Source organism: Hydra viridissima, unplaced genomic scaffold (genome assembly GCF_058129835.1).
Source record: "Hydra viridissima isolate aposymbiotic clone 2 unplaced genomic scaffold, HvirCarnegie_v1 scaffold_11, whole genome shotgun sequence".
NCBI lineage: Eukaryota > Metazoa > Cnidaria > Hydrozoa > Anthoathecata > Hydridae > Hydra > Hydra viridissima.
In genome coordinates this window covers 7056618-7078108 of record NW_028324310.1, presented here as the reverse complement: position 1 = coordinate 7078108, position 21491 = coordinate 7056618, and the positions used below count along the sequence as shown (strand labels likewise).

Below are 21491 nucleotides of genomic sequence, written 5' to 3'. Positions count from 1 at the left end.
CAAAGCAACAAATATAAAAACGAGAAACCCGAAGGGAGATGTGGAAAAAAAGAGGTGGAGAAAAGAAAAGAGAAGAGAAAAGGGAGAGGAGAAAGAACCTAAGAGATAAGTTACGAGAAGGTTCTGAGAAAGTTACGAAAATTGTTGAAAGTGGGGAAGACAAGTTATAGTCATAAGGGATATACGGGTGGGCATTTAGGATAGGGAGATTTATAGTTGGTTACATGATAAACGACACTACTATACATTGCCGATTCTGGGACATTGATACTTTTCTATACTTAAGGAATTCAAGATGGCGTCGTTTTTTAAATGTGTAATCATGTTCTGGCACATTGACAGTTTTCTCCATAGTTAATGAATTCAAGATGTTGTTATGTTTTTTTTTTTTTAAAATGTTATAAGATTTCCATCTCATTGTTAATATCATGTCGGAACCTGCAAAGATCTTAAAACTGTATCTTTTTTCGTAATTTATTCCATAATGTTAAAGAGTTTATCATAGTCCATAAAATTAAAACAAGGTCTTTTTTTGTAGTGTCCAATGGCCAAGGTGTGAATTCCGTCTTGCAAGATGTGTCTTTTGTCATCGTTAGCGCTGAGAGCGACTTTGTTGATTTCTTCGGTGTAAATGTTATGTTGATGTGATCGAATAACGTTCATGGTTGCAAGCTTTTCATTTCCACTTAATAAGCAGTCTTTATAATCTTGATGAGTGATGCGTTTTTGAATATTCTCCATGGTTTGTTATTTTTAAAAAAAATTTATTCTTTAAAAATTTTACCACAAGGTATTGATAACTTCTTGAAAGTCAAGACCTTCATTCAATTTTTTTAAAACGTAAAGACACAAATGACCGCAATAAGACGTATCACCAAACTGAACTCTTTCACTGTTGTAAAAGACTGGACTTTTTAAATAATCAATGAGCTCTACAAGAGGAGGTTGAGCATAAGAGTCAAAGCTGTATTTTTTGTCTCCATCTTTATACCAACAAACCCAATGAAACCCACCAGTGCTTGAATCTCCCGTATTCACGATTCCACATTTTTTTTTCATTGTCTTTTTTGATAAATCATCCCTCACAAAAACACCTCGAAAGTTTTTCAATTTTAACTGTTTAGCAGCCTTTATCAATTGAAAGTTAGTTAAAGCTTCATTAGGTAAAACAATTCCTTCTACGTCAATCCATTGAAAGTCGATCATTTTTTTAATTTCTTAAAAAGTTTATCCGAATTTTTTAACAAGCGATTTTCATAGAATAGCACCTAAAAAGGGTATGCTATTAAAGGGTGAGTTAGGTCCGAGTAATAATCCAGCTCCAACAGATTGATAACCTTTTCCAGTTTTAATGAAGAGTCCATCACCGCGAACATTTTTAGTCCATGGGGTGATAAACAATCCTTCTCCACCTAAAGTTTTTATCTTCATTCCTTTTCCATTTTTGCTCATGTAAAAAAGACCTCGCCCAGCGATTTCGTCAACCATAGCAGAGCCGGCAGAGGCTCCAACACCTGAAAGCAAACCAGTGGCAAGAGCAGGAACTACCTTTGTGGCAAGAGTGCTACCTATCATACCTAATAACGGTAAAAGAGCTCCGATGAAACCTCCTTCAACTTTAGAGTTGTGTGCAAGTTGTCTTTTACTCAATTTAAGAGTGACCCCTTTTCCAGCTTCATACGCTTTTTTAATTTTGTTCAATTGCGCATTAGTGATAGCGAGAACATGTTTACCGTTCAAGTCTTGATGAGAAAGCTTAATGCTAGTATCGGTTTTTTCATGCATGGCTTTTTTAATTTTATCAGATTGACTCTGCGAGATGTTAATTTTGATGTTTTGATAATTGCTCATTTTTTATGTATTAAAAAATTATTTATTTCACTTCTCGAATATGATATCGTATTGTAATATCCTCTCCACGAAAATCAACCAAATCTCCATTCTGATCAATGCTGCGAGTAACCATTGTTGAAATTTCAAACAGTTTAACAGGAAGATAAATCAAATGCATTGGTCTCTCGATGATTTTATAGCCTGGACTAACATTTGGATAAAAGGAGTAAATGCAATTTAATTGGGTTCCATTAATATAGGATGATCCGATAACGTTGTTAACGATTCTGATGGTGTTAATGCTTGAAATTCTAACGAAATGATCCGACTCGTATTCGGAATTGGAATTTAATTTTCTTTTAGTAAACCCTAAAACTGAAGAGATGCTATTCTCCACATTAAAGTCAATCAAATAATTCAAGCCAAGTTTAATGGTTGATTTTAAAGTATTAAGATTGATTCCAATTTGAAGGTTGCTTGGTGAGTAATTAATTTTATTTGCAATAATATAACTTCCACGTTGAGCTGATTTTATTGTGCTTAAAATAGACCTTTGCAAATACTCATTGATGTCTTTAATGTCATAGCTTCCTGATGGAATGATAATGTTCTCCCAATGAGCTCCATTGTTCATGCTGTATTTGAAAGAATTGTTTTTACTGTTTACATTTGGAATGCTGTTGTAAGTCTCAAGACCGAGAAAAGCCATTTCATAACTTTTTCCTTCGTTAAAAACGATTTTATCCAAAAAATCAGTGGTGATAACACTTGATTTTCCATCTACATCGATGATTATACCTGTCATTTTTAAAATAAGAATTATTTTTTAAATTGTTTTAGAAAAATAAAAAATCGTCAAATCCGCTTCTGTACTTTCCCTCGTTCTTTTTAGAAGAGAGATCAATGACGGCAAATCCGTGAGGTTCATTCCAGCAATGATTGCAAAAAGCTTTAAAATCTTCTATTTTCATATCGCAGGAAACGTGGTCTTGATAAATGTGATTAACGCTTTTTTGGTCTTGTTTAAAGAGGCAAATAAAGTTAGCATTTTCTCTGATGGTATGTCTTGGAATCTCGAAATAGTTTTGAGCGAGATAAAAGCAGTCGACGTTAGAATGTCTTCCTCGGATATAGTATTTTTCACACTTGTTTTGATTGGTTAATTGCAAATCGTCAAAGATCATCAAATTGTTTTTGGTTGAGTCTAAGGATTCAGGTTCAGGCACATCGTCCGCTGTTTCAAAGAATTGACACTCCATATCATCATTGTCGGAATATTTTTTTGAAATTTCCTCAATAACATCTTCAGGGTTTAAATTCAATTTTTCCATTTCATCTTGTACATCATCCGTTAACAAATCAACAATATCCTTTTTAGGAAGTTTATTTTCGAATGAGTTTTTTAATATTTTATATTCTGGTTGAAAAAGAGATTTTCCAAAGACTTGCAAATGATTATAGTCTAGCCATCCAGGTCTTAAAAGTAAATTTAAGAGTAACGTTGTTTTTCCGCAACCGGACTTTCCAACGATGATTCCTCGTATACTTCTTGGTAAAAGCGCGCTGTTGTTTCTTTTGGTTTTTCCAATTTTACACGACAATTTCATCACTTCCATTTTTTATATTTAAAAAGTTTTTATATATGTTAAAATGTACTGCGTTAAGTGTAGAAGAGAGACTGAAACCATTCACTTGAAAAACGAGATCACAAAAAACAACAGACCTATGTTGAAAGGGACTTGCAACTCTTGTGGGATAACAAAATGCAAGTTTGTTTCTTCGCATGCAGTCAATGGAGGAGACTTGGTGGAATCGATCAACAATTTTTCAAAAAAAATAAAGCTTCCATGGGCAAAGTTTCCAGGAGAAATGCACGTTCCAGGTATGAACTTTGCAGGACCTGGAACCAATTTAGACAAAAGACTCACTTCCACGGACATGTATCAAGAGTGGAGTAAACCGGTAGATAGAGTAGACAATACAGCATATCACCACGATTTAGCTTACAAGTATTTTAACGACAAGCAAAACAGAAATTTAGCAGATCAAATGATGCTTGAAGAAATGAACTCCATACAAAATCCGACTCAGAGAGAAATAAGCGAGCGAAAAATCATCGAGCCTATCATCAAAGCCAAAGCCAAATTCGGATTGGGTGTGAGTGATTTGAAATGGACGGATCAACTTGCAGAGGAGCTTCATAAACCGGTGATTCATCATTTTAAAAAAAGAAAAGTGTTTGTGAATGGCATTGATGAAATATGGGCTGCAGATTTGGTGGACATGCAATCGTTTTCAAAATTCAACAACGGCGTAAAATATTTGCTCATGGTGATCGACGTGTTTTCAAAGTATGGATGGATTGTTCCGTTAAAAAGCAAAACAGGTCTTGAAGTGGCAGAATCGTTGAAAAAGATTTTTGGTGAAAGAAAATGCATTAAATTGTGGGTAGACAAAGGAAAAGAGTTTTACAACAGACATGTGAGAGTGTTGGGTGTGCAATTATACTCCACTGAAAACGAGGAAAAAAGTTCTGTTGTCGAGCGATGGAACAGAACGATGAAAGAGAGAATGTTTAAATATTTTTCAGCCAACAATACCAATAAATATATTGACGTATTAGATGAGATGGTGAAAAATTACAACAACACAAAGCACTCTTCTATCAAAATGACTCCAGTGGAAGCTAGCGATGAAAAGAATAAAGGTAGGGTATGGTGGAATCTGTATGGAAAGGATCAAACATTACCAGCAAAACCAAAATTTTCCATAGGTGATCAAGTGAGGATCGTAAAAAAGAAGTCTCATTTTGAAAAAGGGTATACGCCGAGATGGACTGAGGAGGTTTTTACAGTGTCAAAAGTTCAGTATACGAATCCGCCTACGTATAAAATCTCTGACGCTAACGGTGAAGAAATTCAAGGCACCTTTTACGAGCAGGAGATGCAAAAGACGCATCAAGACATATTCAGAATTGAAAAAATCATTCGCAAAACCAAGAGCAAGTCGTTAGTCAAATGGCTAGGATATCCAGACTCGTTTAATTCATGGGTAGATAATAATGAATTGTTAAGTTTGCAAAAATGATCTAAAAATTTATTTTTAATATGTAAAATGCATGCTCCTCACAAGTTTTTTAGAAATGTTACCTCAGCAGAAGTCCACAGTTTGGATTTGCAATTAAAAATTTTGGAAGAGAGGGTTAGAGAGTTGGAGGAAAGAAGACCAAACAACATTATTATATCTACGAAAACGTTAGATCATCCACCTTATTTCAACGTTAATGAACAATATGAGATTTTTGCTCAGAAAGACATTAAATTTGCTGCTCTCTCACATACAATAATAGCTTTATCCATTGGGCTGAATTTAGAGAAAGGTGTTGCAGTGATAACATTAATGAATAAAATTACTGATCAATTGAATTATAGAAAAAACGAAGTTATTATTTCAGAGTCTATAGATGATGTTATTATGGACGTGAATAGCAACAGCAAAGAGGACGTGATTGTTAAAAAAGGAGAAAAACTTTGCAAGATTAACTACATTGATTTAAAATAGTTTTTTTATTAATAAAAAATGGAAATATTGAATGAAAAACTTTATCCAGTTCTTCCATCAGCTCCTGCAGATGAAGGAGGACATGTTTATAGGCTTCAGAAAATAAGCGAGATACAAAAAGAGATAGAGAGTGAAAAAGCAAAAAGAGTTCATCTAAGCAAAAAGTACCATCGCGTGTTCAGGATCATTTCTAATGTGGACAATACGATGCAAACCTTATGCATAGCACTGGGTGCGACTGGAATAGGTCTTTTATCAACCATCGCTGCTGCCCCTGTTGCGATTGCATGTGAAGGTATAGCTATTGGAATGGGGTTTTTATCCATTGTAGGAGTTAACAAAAGTTAACAAAAAACTAGCATTAAAAGCGGAAAAGCATGAAAAGATCAAAGTGTTGGCAGAGTCGAAATTGAATACGATTAGCGAGCACATTTCCAAAGCGTTGATAGACGGAAAAATAAGCGATTCAGAGTTTCAATTGATTCTTGATGAGCTTCAAAAATTTAAATCCTTGATGGAGGAAATACGAACCAAAACCAGAAAGGGGATTGATGAAGTGACTAAAGAAAACTTGATCCAAAAAGGACGAGAAGACGCGATTCAAACGTTTAACAATTTGTTTAAGAAAGGATCAACGTAGTCGTAAAACCAATTTATGTATTTTTTCCACAGATCAACGTAGTCGTAAAAACCAATTTATGTATTTTTTCCACAGATCAACGTAGTCGTAAAAACCAATTTATGTATTTTTTCCACAGATCAACGTAGTCGTAAAAACCAATTTATGTTTTTTTTCCACGTATTTTAAAAAGATGTTTTTCTTTAAAATACAAGACATGAATAAAAGGGATGAAATTGTGAAAGAAATTAATGACAGACGAAAGAGGATTTATCAGAACAGCGTGAATGACAACATTTCAGATATGAATTTTCAAGCTGATGTGAGCAAGCTATTTAAACCCATCATCGAGAGCAATGAAAAGATGATCAAAAGCCTGTCAGTCGATCAAAAAAAAGAAAAGACCTTTCGAAGTGAACAAAGTTGGAGATAAAATGTACATTGGAAAAATGGAGGTTGAAATAGATGGAGATGATATCATTGTCGGTGAAGAAAAGTATAATGGAACAAAAGGTCTTTGGGAACTGATGACTGAATTAACAATACCAAAGAACTATACCAATGAAGATTTGCAAAATTATGAAAAAATTTTAATGGACAGTGATGCTATAAGATCTGATTCGCAACCGCATAAACCGAAATCATCAAGAAGACCAAAGTATCAACAACTTATTGCTCCTATTTGGGAAAAAACGATGCGTATTGAAAAAGGTAAAAAAGGTCGCGGTGTCATTATTCTTCCGAGCGATCCTAATGCGTTGGTGGAAAAGCTTGAATTGAGTATTGCTGCATGGCATGCTGGGAATAAAGAGTCAAGAAATATGGCTGTTGCTATTTGCGATGAGCTGTTGAGACAAGGAGAGATTAATAAAGAGGAATATAAATCGTTAATGAGGGCTATTGATAAAATTATTTAAAAAAATTGTTTTTATTTAAAAAATGCTCATTGTGAACAAAAGAAGATATGTGAAAAAGAACGTTGTTGGTGGAGGTGGTATTGTAGACATGATTAAAAATTTCATAAAAAGAGCAGCTGCGTCAAGTGTGTCAAAAGCAACAGTGAATTTGCTTAAAAATGCTGCAACAAGCAAAATTGGACAAGAAGCAATTACAGCTGCAAAATCTGCTGGGACAGAGTTAGCCCTTTCAGCCATCTCCGCTGCTAGAGATGTGGCTATTGACAAAGGTAAAAAGACCATGGAGAAATTAAAGACTGGTTCATCTATTCAAAGTAAGAAAATGTCTAAAAAGAACGCGATTCGAATTCAAGACCTGGTGAAAATAGGGCAGGGTATGAAAATAGTATGAAGATAGCATTCTGTTGCGATGGCTTGTTATAAACTTGCGATGGCTTGCGATAAGAGACATTTAAATGAATTAAATAATTTTTTTATTATATAAAAAATGATAAGTACTGAGCGATTAAGAGTTACTGAGAACCCAGAGTATGATATTGGTATTGAAAAAGTTGATTTTTTTGAGTATCTTCCAACCAATCTCGATTTAAATTCTTCAGGCACGATTACTTTTGAGATTGACTGTCAATCGATTCAAACAGTACATCAGAGGCTTACATTCTTATTGAAGGAGTGTTGAAAAAGAGTGATGGAACCTTTTACGATGCTAAAGACAACATTGCACTGGTGAACAACGCTTTGATGTATTTGTTTAATGATGTGACTTATGACTTGTCGGGAGAGCAAGTGGAACGAGTGATGTATCCAGGTCCAGCCACCTCCATACTTGGATTGATGAAATATCCTGATGGATTTCAGTTTGCTGATGGATTAAAGCAAATGTGGTATATGGATACGTCAAATCTTGTTGAAAATGAAGGATTTAAAGTTAGACGAGACCATTTGTTTGCAGACACTACATCTGTTGGCGCTTTTTCGTTTAAAATTCCGTTGAAGCACATTTTTGGATTTTGCGAAACCTATGACAAAGTTGTTTATGGGTTTAGGCATACCATCACCTTTACAAAGAAAGAATGTGATGATGCGATTTATAGAGCGGAGAGCGTTAGTGCAGGAATGATCAACCTTAAAAAATTCAGACTTTATATGCCTCGCGTTGAATTAGATATTTCGAAAAAGACTGAATTCATGAATTTAATGGCTCAAAAAATTCCCATTCAAGTGGCTTATAAATCAAACAAATGTGAAAGACAGCTTATTCCAGCCGGTCAAACAGAATTTACCTGGTCGCTTGGAAGAGTCACTGACAAAAGCATTCCAAGATTTATCTTGTTCGGACTTCAGACAAACAGAAATTCCAGTCAAACAGTTAATCCATCACTATTCGACCATTGTGATGTTAGCAATTTTTACGTGACTGTTAATGGAATAAAGTATCCAAATTACAATTACGACTTGAATTTTGGAGAAAAGAGAGTGGTTATGGCTTATTCAGATGCGTTCTCTTTTGATGAAAAATATTACGGCACAAATGAACTTGTTTGTCAATCTGGGTTGAGCTTGCTTGAATATATAAAATTATATCCGTTGTTCTTTGTGGATATCAGCAAGCAAAAAGAAAGAGTGGTGTCGGAAACAGCTGAATTAGTGGTAAACCTTAAATTTCGAACTTCAACTATTGCAAATACCGTTATTTTTGCAGTGGTTATTTCTGACAAACTGCTTAAATTTGTTTCAGACGGAACCAACATGACTGCTGTTTATTAAGATGTCTTTTCAGGAAAAATTGAATTGACTTAAAAAAAATCTTGGTATAATAAAATGAGATATACAACATCGTATTTGAAAAATTTGTTGAATGAAAACGGCGTTAGTAAAACAGCAGATGATTTAATAACGTTGATGATGCTTGCGGTTGAAAATAATTTGATCAGTAAAGATGAGATTTTAGAAAGAGCAAAAGAAAAAAAAGTAAAGCCTCCTCCAAGAGAAAAAAAACCTGTTGATCCAAAATGGGAATGGCTTAGTTTAGTTAAGAAAAAGCCCATCACTGTGAGAATAACCAACATTGAAACGGGTGAGGTGACTGAATACAAATCTCTTTACAAAGCGGAGAAAGCAACTGGTCATGGATGGAGATATTTAGAGCGTCGAGATGGAAAGGTAGACAATGGAATCAAGATTGAATTTTTAAGATCTTTAAGAACCATGGAAAGCTTTTAAAAGAGAATTCTCTTTTTAAAAAAAATTTTCTTCCGTTAGTAAAATGAGATATACATCATCGTATTTGAAAAATTTGCTAAGGGAAAACGGAATCACCAAAACCTCAAACAAATTATTAGGTCTGATGATGCTTGCGATTGAAAATAACTTGATCAGTAAAGATGATCTTTTGGAAAGTGTGAAAGAGTGCAGACCAGTTGATAGTCAAAAATGGGAATGGCTTCGTTCAGCAAGAAAAAATCCAATCACTGTGAGATTGACCAACGTTGAAACGGGTGAGGTGACTGAATACAAGTCTATTTACAAGGCAGTGAAAGGAACTGGACATAAATGTGAATATTTTGCTTATGGAAATGGAAAGGTTGAAAATGGAATCAAGTTTGAAATTCTTTACCCTCGTTGATTTTTTAGCTTTTACCGTGTTAAAAAATCGCAGATTTTCCAGTGATTTAAAATTGAATTCGCTTAAAAAAATCACGGTATAAATAAAGATGGCTTTCATGCGAAAGGATGATTTATTGAATGCTCTTAACGGCATGTATGTGTCGACTCCTGATACGATGAAATCGAAAAGTTTGGATAAATTTTTAAAAAACGTTAGAAAGCTTCCAAAAGAACATCAAACGATTTTCAAGGAAATGGTTGAAGTTGCACCTTTGGAGGATGTGGTTAAGCTTATAAAAGAAGATATTGACCTTCGTAATAAATTCTTTATCGATACCAATTGGAAACTAAATGCAAGTGGTCGTAATCATTGCCGCAAAATCACTGAGCAGATTAGAGAGATTAAAAATAGGTATTCCTCTTAATTGCTTTTTGATTCTTTTTTAAGAATTGAAATCGGTTGCCATGGTTACCATCATACTGATTTTCTAAGAAGAGAATATGCCGACAGTGTACCGAGATTTTTAAAAAAAATTGAATTGACTTAAGTAAAGTCACGGCAGAAATAAAATGAGTTTCCAATCTTCAGAAAAACTTAAAGAGCGAAAAGATGAAAGCGTCGAAAATTTTTTTCTTCCGTTAATAAAAATGGAAGAAAAATCAAAAGTCTCAATGGCATCATTAAGAAGAGATGCTAAAGAAAGAGCTATAAAAGACTATATCAGAATGACTAGGGAAGAGCTTGTTGAAGCAATAAGAACAACAAAACCTGTCATTGGTCAAAAGTCTGTTAATGATCGAAAAGATCGAAATAAAATGACTGTAAAAGAATTAAGAGAGATGGCTAAAGATCGTGATGATATCAAAGGTATCTATAAAATGAAAAAAGCTGATCTCATTGCAGCTTTAAATATTACCATCCTTGGAAGTGGTCCTGCTCCTCAACCTGTAGCTCGTAGACGCACGACTGAGGCAAGACCGTTGCCTGTTAATGCTACTGTGGTTAGGTTTGTTAAGCCAGCTGTAAAAGTTTCTGTAAAACCTACAAAAGTTTCAATAAAGCCGACAAAAGTTTCAATAAAGCCGACAAAAGTAAGGTTTGTTGTTAGTCCTGAAAGACCTGTGCCTATCCTAAGACCTGTGCCTGCACCAAGACCTGTGCCTGCACCAAGACCAAGGTCTAGCGACTTGATTTCATTCGAACCTTCTACTCTCTTGCAAAATCAGGTTACAAGAGATGAACCCTCTATTCTTAACACACCGGTTGTCGATTCAACAAACGTTATTACACCTATGCCGGTTCCAGCACCAAGACCTGGTTTATTTTCAACTCTGACGAGAGTTACAAAAAGTGTAGCGTCCTATGTTAAAACTAAGTTTAATGATATTAAAGAATGGGTAGAACCCTACGTTCCTGAAGTAGTCAAGAATCAGGTAAGCGAATCAGCAAAACAAATCGATAAAATGATACAGTCAATCAAATCACTTGTATTAAAAACAGAGTATAAACAACCTGCACCAAAACCATTTACAGTAAAGTTTAAAATGACTGAACATTCAGCAGAGAGAGCTGTGAGACAATTTTCTTATAGACCTTCTTCTCGATATCAAGACATTGCATCCTTTTTTAATTTGGTGAGAGAGTCTGCCATTCAAACCATGGAAGGGGAAAGAAACACCAGAGTAAGAATTGTTTTAGCGTGTGAAATGAAATCTGTAAGCATCATCACTGGTGAAGAAGTGACTCGGGAAGCAACCTTTTCATCAAGATCAGAGATTATTATAGCAGCTACAGATGTAAGAGAGTTAATGGCTGAAATGGAAGAAAAAGTATTGGAAAATAGTGTTAAATACAATGCTTTAGGATCTAATAGTATCCTATCTAAGATTTTAAGAATGGACATTAACTTTACTGATTATGAGCCTATCAGCGGTTCTTCCTATATTGAACTGTCTAAAGAGCTGAAAGACAAAAAGGCAATCATCAACATGGAAAACGACGACAATCAATGCTTTAAATGGTCAGTCACTCGAGCGTTGAATCTTAAAAATACGCATAACGAAAGAATTGACAATGATCTTATTTTAAAATCGGAAGAGCTGAATTGGGATGGAATAGAGTTTCCTGTCAAGCTTAATAAAATCGATAAGTTTGAAAAGAACAATCCAGATATTAGCATTAACGTCTTTGGATATGAAAATGAAAAACTTTATCCTTTGCAAATATCTCAATTTAAAGATCGAAAGCACTGTGTTGATTTGTTGCTTATTTCAAACGAAGACACTGACCATTACTGTCTTATTAAAAGTTTGAGTCGGTTATTATCTTCACAAACATCAAAACATCAGCACAAAATGTATTATTGCAGAAATTGCTTGCAAGGCTATGACCAGGAAGAAAAGCTTCAACAGCATCAACTTTATTGTTATGACAACGATGCAGTAAGAATCGAACTTCCTAAAGAAGGAACGACCGTTCAGTTTAAAAACTATAACAAGTCTATGAGAGTTCCATACGTTGTATATGCAGACTTTGAAAGTTTCATCAAACCTCTTAACACTTGCACACCGAATTCGAAAGAGTCGTACACCAAACAATATCAAAAGCACGTTCCAAGCTCCTTCTGCTATTACATCAAATGCTTTGACGATAGCCTTTACAAGGGAAAACCAGTCATGTACACAGCTGAAAGCGAAGAGGATGACGTAGCTCAAAAGTTTATATCCATGCTTGAAGCTGACCTTATAAAGATTCTTGACAAGATTGATATAGTAAAAAAGAAAGTGGTAACGGATGAGGATGAAAAGAATTTTGAGACTGCAACTCTATGTCATATTTGTGAAAAAGATCTTAACGGTGACAAAGTGTGGGATCACTGTCATTTAACCGGAAAGTACCGTGGTGCTGCTCATAACAAATGCAACTTGGATTATCAAATTCCAAAATTTATTCCCATCATTTTACATAATTTGTCTGGTTATGATAGTCATTTGTTCATCAGGAAATTAGGTGGAAAATTAAAATGTATACCCAACAATGAAGAAAAATATATCAGCTTCACAAAAAGCATCAAAGTAAGAGAATTTACTGATAAGAAGGGTAAACTTCGTGAAGTATGGAAAGAATTGAGGTTTATTGACAGCTACAGGTTCATGGGTTTCAAGTTAGAAGATCTAGCTAAAAATCTGACTGATGACCAATGCAAAAACGTTGCTCAATATTACTCTGGAGAAAAGTTTGATTTATTAAGAAAAAAAGGTGTTTACCCTTATGACTGGGTAGACTCGATTGAAAAGTTCTCTGAAACGCAATTACCTCCTATTGAAGCATTCTATTCCAAACTGAATGATGAGGAAATAAGCTGTGAAGACTATGCGCATGCGCAAAACGTTTGGAATGTATTTGGATGTAAAACGTTTAAAGATTACCAAGAACTGTACAACAAGTCAGACGTGCTGATACTTGCTGATATCTTTGAAAATTTCAGAGACGTGTGTCGTACATATTACAAGCTTGATCCTGCTTGGTATTACACCTCACCTGGTTTGGGTTGGGATGCCATGTTAAAACTAACTGGAATTCGGTTAGAGCTTCTGTCTGATATTGATATGCTTAATATGATAGAAAAAGGGATACGCGGTGGAATTTGCATGATCAGCAAACGGTATGCAACTGCTAACAACAAATACATGAGTGATTATGATCCTTCACAACCTTCGAAATTCATTCAGTATTTAGACGCTAATAATTTATATGGATGGGCTATGTGTAAGCCTCTTCCTTTTAGAGGATTCAGATGGATGACTGAAGATGAACTTTTAAATTGGAAATCCATGCCTTGTATTCTCGAAGTGGACTTGAATTATCCTGAAAGCCTACACGATTTACACAACGACTATCCTTTAGCTCCTGAAAGACTAAAAATTAATAAAGTGGACAAGCTGGTTCCTAATTTAAACAACAAGGAAAAATATGCTATTCACCATGAAAGCCTAAAACTCTATGAACGACTTGGATTGATCACTACTAAAATTCATCGAGGTGTTACCTTTGAAGAAGAACCTTTTATGAAACAATACATTGATCTCAACACCGCATTAAGAGCAAAAGCTAAAAACGAGTTTGAAAAAGAATTTTTTAAACTCATGAATAACTCTGTCTTTGGAAAAAGTATGGAGAATATTCGAAAGCATGTTGATATTAAACTGGTCACCACTAAAAAAGAAGTCTTAAAATTGTCAAGAAAGTCTAATTATGATAGAAATACCATTTTTGATGAAAACCTTACTGCAGTTCACATGAAAAGAACAAAACTCTTTTACAACAAACCTGTTTACTTGGGACTGAGCGTTCTAGACATAAGCAAAATTCTCATGTTTGAACATCATTACGACTACATGAAACCTAAATACGGAGATCGTGCGAAATTACTCATGACCGATACTGACTCGCTCATCTATGAAATCGAAACGAAAGACTTTTATCAAGACATTTCTGGCGATATTGAAGCTAAATTTGACACGAGCGAATTTCATAAAGATCATCCTGCTGTTCAAAACTTTGGATTTGACGCTGGGTTTAAAAATAAAAAGGTTATAGGCAAGTTTAAGGATGAAGCTGCAGGTAAACAAATTAAAGAGTTTGTTGGACTCCGTCCTAAGCTCTACTCTTACAAAACCTATGAAAAAGAAGAGAAAAGATGCAAAGGGGTTAAAAAGAAAGTCGTTGATAAACGCATCACTCATCAAGATTATAAAGACTGCTTATTAAGTGGAAATGAAAAGCTTGCAACCATGAACGTTATTCGATCACATCAACATAACATTTACACCGAAGAAATCAACAAAGTCGCTCTCAGCGCTAACGATGACAAAAGACACATCTTGCAAGACGGAATTCACACCTTGGCCATTGGACACTACAAAAAAAGACCTTGTTTTAATTTTATGGACTATGATAAACTCTTTAACATTATGGAATAAATTACGAAAAAAGATACAGTTTTAAGATCTTTGCAGGTTCCGACATGATATTAACAATGAGATGGAAATCTTATAACATTTTAAAAAAAAAAAAACATAACAACATCTTGAATTCATTAACTATGGAGAAAACTGTCAATGTGCCAGAACATGATTACACATTTAAAAAACGACGCCATCTTGAATTCCTTAAGTATAGAAAAGTATCAATGTCCCAGAATCGGCAATGTATAGTAGTAACGACAAAAGAAGGAACAGAAGAATTAGTAAGAAAATTTTTTTTATATAGTGTAAAGTGGAGAATATTATTTGTTGATAACGAAAAAGATTTGTTATTCATAAAGAAAATAGGGAAGAACTATATCGCGCGCCAAGAATAGTACGCGCGTATTATAACACAAGTCAGAGTGCTACCATTACACCGAACCAAGATGCATCCATACATCTATACACCCTATCCTCCTAAAATACGAACCAATTAAACCCCATTCCTCGTAAAGAAAACCCCGACACACAAATATAGAAGCGATACCTTATATAAGAAAAACCCCGCCTCACAGTACAAACATTGAAAACTATGCAGAAACTACAAACGGCTCAATCATTCGTGTATTCATTGATGGATAAACCTGGACAAGTTCGTGAAATACTCACACAAAACGATGATGGATGGGAAGAATGGGGACTGGAGCAACTTGTAGAAAAGTTACAAAAGTACATTGAAAGGAATCCGTTGAACTCAACTTTTAACTCAAGTGACGAACAAACACAGGGCGATAAAAAAGAACGCTAACGTGCAGTCAAGGTCCTATGAACATCAAAGTACTACATTCAAACAAGACAATCGCGGTCTTTATGACAAAGAAATCATGGCAAGTAGTGGTAAGCATGGATGTTTCTACTGTGGGTAAAATCACAAAAGCGAAGATTGTACAAAAGTGCTAACTGTTGCAAGACGCAGGGAAATTTTAACAAGCAAAAGATTATGTTACAACTGCATTGGTTACGAACACTCTGCGGCAAATTGTAAATTAAGAGAATGCATAAAGTGCAACAAAAACATCACACGTCTATTTGTCAAGATGGGAACGCAACAATGAATGGTTAAATGGAAAATAAAAAAGAAACCATGGGAGCGGTGCTTAATGCAAGTACAACTATTCACCCAACAGCGAAATGGTGAAAAAGCAAGGATAATGTTGGATACGGGTACTGGAAGTTCCTATATATGTACGAACTTGATGACAAAACTGAAGCTGAAACCTACACGAAAGGAATGTAAAAGCATTGAACAGCTCTATGGAGCGGTGGACAAGCGTGTGGAAATATATAACGTTACGTTAGAATCTACAACGATACCGAAATTTCGAATTAAAGTCGAATGCACCAACGCAGAAAAAGAAACACTCACCTTTTTATCCAATCCGATGATTAAGGATGTTAAGAAGCATTTTGCAAAACTGAGGAGACTGAAATTTAGCAATGACGAAGGGAGTGACGAACTTCAACCTGTTCACATTATACTCGGTGCTGCTGATTATCAACGTATAAAAACCACAGAGCCGGTAGTTCTCGGAAAAAATCCGGATAAAGATCCAGGAGCCGAATTAACTACGTTGGGATGGACTCTTTCTGGGAGACAAACACAATTGAGTTCTGGTATTGAGAAAAGTTTCTTATTGAATACTGGTCGGGATGAGTTCGAGCAAATGTGTAGTTTAGAAGTACTTGGATTATCAGACAAAAACAGTGAGTCAATGTTCCACCAAGGCTTCAGCGAAAAACTGTATCAAACCGACGAAGGTTACTATGAAACCAGAATGCCGTGGGAAAAAGGTGTTGTTCAACTGCCAAACAACAGAAATCTGGCTCTTAAAAGATCGGGAAGTGTAACAACTCGATTGAAAAAACTTAAAAAACTAGATCAGTATAATGATATAATGATGGAACAGATCAATAAAGGAATATTGGAAATGGCACCAGAAAAACCTACTGGTTCCTCATCAAGCGGTAATCAAAGAAAATGCTGAGTCAACGAAAATGAAAATTGTTTACGATTGTTTAGCTACGAAAGACGCTCAATCACCTTCATTAAATGACTGTCTAGAAGTGGGACCATCGCACTATGCATCGCTAAGCGGAAATAGGATTTTGTACATATTTTTTAGTGATTTTTCATATTTAAACTTTTTAAGTTTTTTCTTTTTGCATTCAATTTTTAATTCTCTATAAAAAAAAATCATTTTTAGTTTTTTTAAACTTTTGACATCTTAAGGGTTTTTTTAAGGTTTTAAAAAACTCGCTTATTTGTTAAAATCCTTTCAAAATATATGATAAGTGTTGAATTTCTATATTATTTTTATGCGAAATTAAAATAATAATGTATTTAATTTAATGTAAAACAAGAAATAGAAAAAAAAGGTATTTGAATAGCATTTTTTTGCTGATTTTTTGATTTCTTAAACATTGATTAATTTAAGCATGTGGTCACAGAGGTCGCCTCGTTTTTTTTAAATAAAATATAGCTACTGCAAATCGACTTTACTGCCATGCAAAAAAATTGAGGCGACCTCTGTGACCTCATGCTTTAAAATCATTTTTACTACTGTGAGTTTTATTAAAAACCGACTAAATTCTGTGAAGTAAATGAAAATTCCGAAGTTCAATAACATACGGTAAGTTTTTATTTGATTCAGTTTTACCTTGCGATGGTTTTTATAAATTATCAAAATGGCTTGATTCACTCATCGTCAACTTTTAACACATACATTTCCAGAGCAGGTGAAATATTCAGAAACTGAAGTAAAATATAGTCTCTTCAGCATGATCAAACATTCAGTTTCTAGAGAGTTTGAGTATCTTTTGGAGTATGAAGATAATTCTATTAAAGTTTTAGCACAGGAGGAACGTGATAACATGTTATTTGCAAAGTGGGTGGTGATGGTCAGAGTGACCAATCTGAGTTTCAGAATGCAGTAACTATGAAGAAAGGTGTGGATGATTACACTGTGTATAGTAAAGTGTTTGTACTGTTGGAGATTAGAAGTGGAAAAAAGATACTATGGAAAAATTGTAATCCAAATAGTCCAGATGCAACCCGTCATCTTATGTTTTGTTTTTCCAAAGAGACTGCTAGTTTTATTCAAGAGAAGTTTGAACATTTACAAAATGAAATTTTGTCTTTAGAGAATATTAAAAGTAAACTTATACTTCATGACAATACTTTTGTTATAAATTCAAGTTTGTCAACTATTTATACCACAATAAATGATGGTAAAACACTTAATGCTGTGGTATCAAAAATGCTTTAAAAAATATTGCATCTCAGTGCTGTCATGTATGTCAAGCAAGTCCTAAGGAGTTTAATTTGGAAACCATTTGGAATAAAGATAAAAATGCAGACAAAAATATATTGAAACTTGGAATATATTGAAATCTTCAATTGTGGATATTCAGCATGGAGTTAGTTTTTTTTTAATACTGCTTGCAAACTTCCAGCAGTGAAACAAGGAAGAAAAATAGCAGCAAAAAATGGCCAAGAATTTATTGAAAACAAAAAAAAAACTCCAGCACTTATTCAAAATACAATTAAAAATAAGGGTATCTTTTGTCAGGAAGGGAAGTTGTACATCCAACACTGGCAATGTTGCACGAAAATTCTTTAATAATCCATCTGTGACTGGAAGAATACCACTGATGAAACTATTTAGGGACCTGCTCATTGATATGAATAGTACAACAGCAAGACCGGATGTGAAAATTTTCAAGCAGAAATCTGAATGTCTGTTTGGTCTCATTTCTAATGATCAGTTTTTAAAAACCATTCCAATGTCACAGTCTTTGCATAGAATGGTAGTTCATGGTGTTTCTTTTATTAAATATTTTAAGTATCCAATAGGTTCTTTGTCTGAGAGTGCCATTGAAGCCAGGAACAAAGCCAACAAAACTGCATGAGTACGTCATGCACGTTTAACTTCTTTTGCTGAAAATACTAGGGATACAGCTAATTATTTATTTATGACATCTGATATGTACCTATACTGTAAGAAAAACAAAATGCAAGAGGTATTAAGGCTATACTGCAAGAAGATTAAGCTGATAACTGTTCTTAAGGTAAATATTGGAGAAAGCTATGTATATCTTAAATTTAAATATTTAATGTTATCGTTTAATTTTATTAATAATACATTTTAGGTGCTGGTGGTAGCCAATCTGATATTTTTGAGATCTTTTCACATAATCAACACAGCATGTTTTTTTATGCTTGAAAAAAAAACAAAAAACTAATTGTTAGAAAAGTTGAAGCATAAGAATCCCAAACTTTTATGTTTGAGGAAAAGTTGCATCAATTGGCCTCAAATTGACTCAATTTTGCCATGTTTTTGTTTTCCTCAAAGATGTGTCTAAAGTCCTATTTCTACTTAGTGATGCATAGTGCAATTCTTGAAGGCTTGTTGTAGATATTAAATTTGCTCCACATAAAGATTGCTGAGACATGTTTAGAATGAAAATTTTAATTATATTTCAATTATATACATTTATTACAGTGAATACAGTTTTTTCTTGAATGTAAAATTGTTAAAATTAGAATTTGATAGATAATTTCTATAATAAATAGTTTATATCTTAAACTATACTATTTTTTACAATAACAAAACTTTTTAAAATTTTAGTGTTTGTTGTTAAATAATTTTAGGAAGTCAAAGAGTAATGGTTCATATTAAGAAAAGAAATCAAGGAAGCATCATTAAACCATGCAGCTGTAATTGATAAGCAACTTTTAAAAAAAGGCTATTCTCATAGCCACATATTGTTAAAAACCTATTTTAGCATCAGAACCTTTATTCTGCATTTGAGGGGAATGGAACTTCTGGAGTATTTGTTTCACTTTTATTTATAATAAAATAATTCTGCTATTTCCTTTTTTATTTAACATGAAAATATAAGTTGGAGACTAAAAATGCCTGTAACCCCTAAAAAAGATAAATTGATATATCAGATTTAGAGTTTAAAATATCAAAAACTATCGGTTTTATATCTTTTTAATCAAAAATCGAATTAGTCCGGATAAACCAACTAAAAAACCGGAATGAAACCGGTTTTAAAAAAGACCGGACTTTTTTTTATAAATATATGTATAAACAAACAATATCTCATAATTGATGCTTTGTTAAAAAAATTACTTCAAAATGTTAAATAGTTCTCTAGTTATAAGGCTATTTCCTTTTTTTCTATCAGCGCGACGCATAGTGCATCGCTGCAACCGTTAATATTTGACATACTCATACGAAATCGGATGAATAAACTCTGCGTTATAGCTGATGTAAAGAAGGCGTTTCTACAAATTAAAATACACGAAATGGATAGAGACGCACAACGCTTAAATTGGTATACTCTTTGGTGCCTAATAGAAGGGGGGGGGGGGGTTGGAAAATTTCGAGTTTTTTTAAATACTTAAAGCAATAACTAAGTAATGTTTTTGTTAATTATTAACATATATATTAGTGTCTGAAAACAAGTAAATATATAATAAAGAAGTACTAAAGTCCAAAGAAGAAATATCAACAGAAGTCCAGTTCAAATAAATTTCTCTCTTTACATATTTTGTAAAATATCAAATATGTTACCCTCGTCCTCTTGCTCTACGTCAGTATTATCATGAGCCTCTTTTATTCGTTTCTTGACGCTTTTTCGAGCCTCGTAAAAAGCTGGTTTCATTTTTTTTAGATGTGGCTTAAAAATAACACTAGTTTCATTTTCCTCAAACACCTTCTGCAGTGCATCTAAAAACGTTGCGTCCTTATTAATCAATGGATCATCTGAAACTTTTGTCAGTGATGGAAGGACATTGTCTTCTCCTGTGAACTTTCATTTCTGTGGAGGGGCATTTGGTCCCCATTTATAATAGGAGGATCAACCCCATATTTCTCGATAAAGAACTTTCGAACTGCCCAGACATTTTGGAGATAATCACGAAGTCTTATCAGAAGATCTTCTTTCTTGATTGAATAGCGTTTGTTTGGCTTTCTTAAGCTGACTCCGTATTCATTTTCCCAGGATTTAATCCATTTATTACTAAATTTGAGTTTCTCTTGTTCAGGAACTGAGTTTTGAATGAGCCATTTGCCATAAAGTTGCTGTGCTTTCAGCTTGAACAAACGTCGCGGCAAACGTCCCTTCAACGATTCTCTCACGTCTACGAACCAGTAAAATTATGCTACTCTTACTTCTGGGGCCTTCACTTTACGACCAGCACCAGCTCCTCGCAATTTTTTCGGTGGACAAGAGGAAGGATCTTGCACACTGCATTGGGTAACTAAGAACTAAAAGGTACATAGATTATGCATAAATATTATTTAATCGTAAAGTAAATATTTAATCGAAAGTATTGAATATTTTGTACCTTAGTATCAAAATAATTACTTTAATTGTCTGATTTTTTTAGAAATCATTTCATTTCTTTAAAGCCATTAAAACTTTGTTTCATAGTCTAGTTTTTCTTTCAAAACTCTATTTATTTTCTTTAATATTTCTGTGAGGAGGGAAAACTAAAATAAAAACGACGATCGATAGAAAAACATACACAAGATGATTCACCAACTCTTCACATAAATAAGTGATAAAGCGTTAGAAGAAAAGTTAAATACAACTTGTGGACAAACGTAAACACGAAGACGCGTAAATGATAAAGCGATAATAAGAAAAGCTAAAAAACAACGATCGGAAAAGACACATACAAGATGACTCGTCCACTATTCACATAAATAAATGATAAAGCAAAAAGAATTAAGTTAAAAACAACAACTGAGAAAAGACGTAAACGTGGAGACTCGTAAACGATAAAGCGACAATTAGAAAAGTCAAAAACAAAGATCAGAAAAGACTTATACACGATGATTCACCAATCTATCACGTAAGTAGACGATAAAACGGAAAGAAGAAAAGTTAAATACAACTGAGAAAAGACGTAA

At 34.0% G+C, this 21491-nt stretch overlaps 1 protein-coding gene and 1 long non-coding RNA gene across 2 annotated transcripts; both read left to right on the top strand.

Moving 5' to 3' along the window:
• The first annotated feature begins 10069 nt into the window (after positions 1–10069).
• LOC149881946 (uncharacterized) lies at positions 10070–21464 on the top strand. The gene is made up of 2 exons (XM_090066660.1): positions 10070–14786; positions 20248–21464. Exon 1 carries the CDS (start codon positions 10108–10110, stop codon positions 14518–14520), a length of 4413 nt encoding a protein of 1470 aa, XP_089922786.1. The 5' UTR covers positions 10070–10107; the 3' UTR covers positions 14521–14786; positions 20248–21464.
• LOC145192462 (uncharacterized) lies at positions 17030–19095 on the top strand. Its single transcript, XR_016445245.1, has 2 exons — positions 17030–18633; positions 18715–19095. It is a non-coding gene; the product is annotated as an uncharacterized LOC145192462 (long non-coding RNA).
• Positions 21465–21491: the final 27 nt, after the last annotated feature.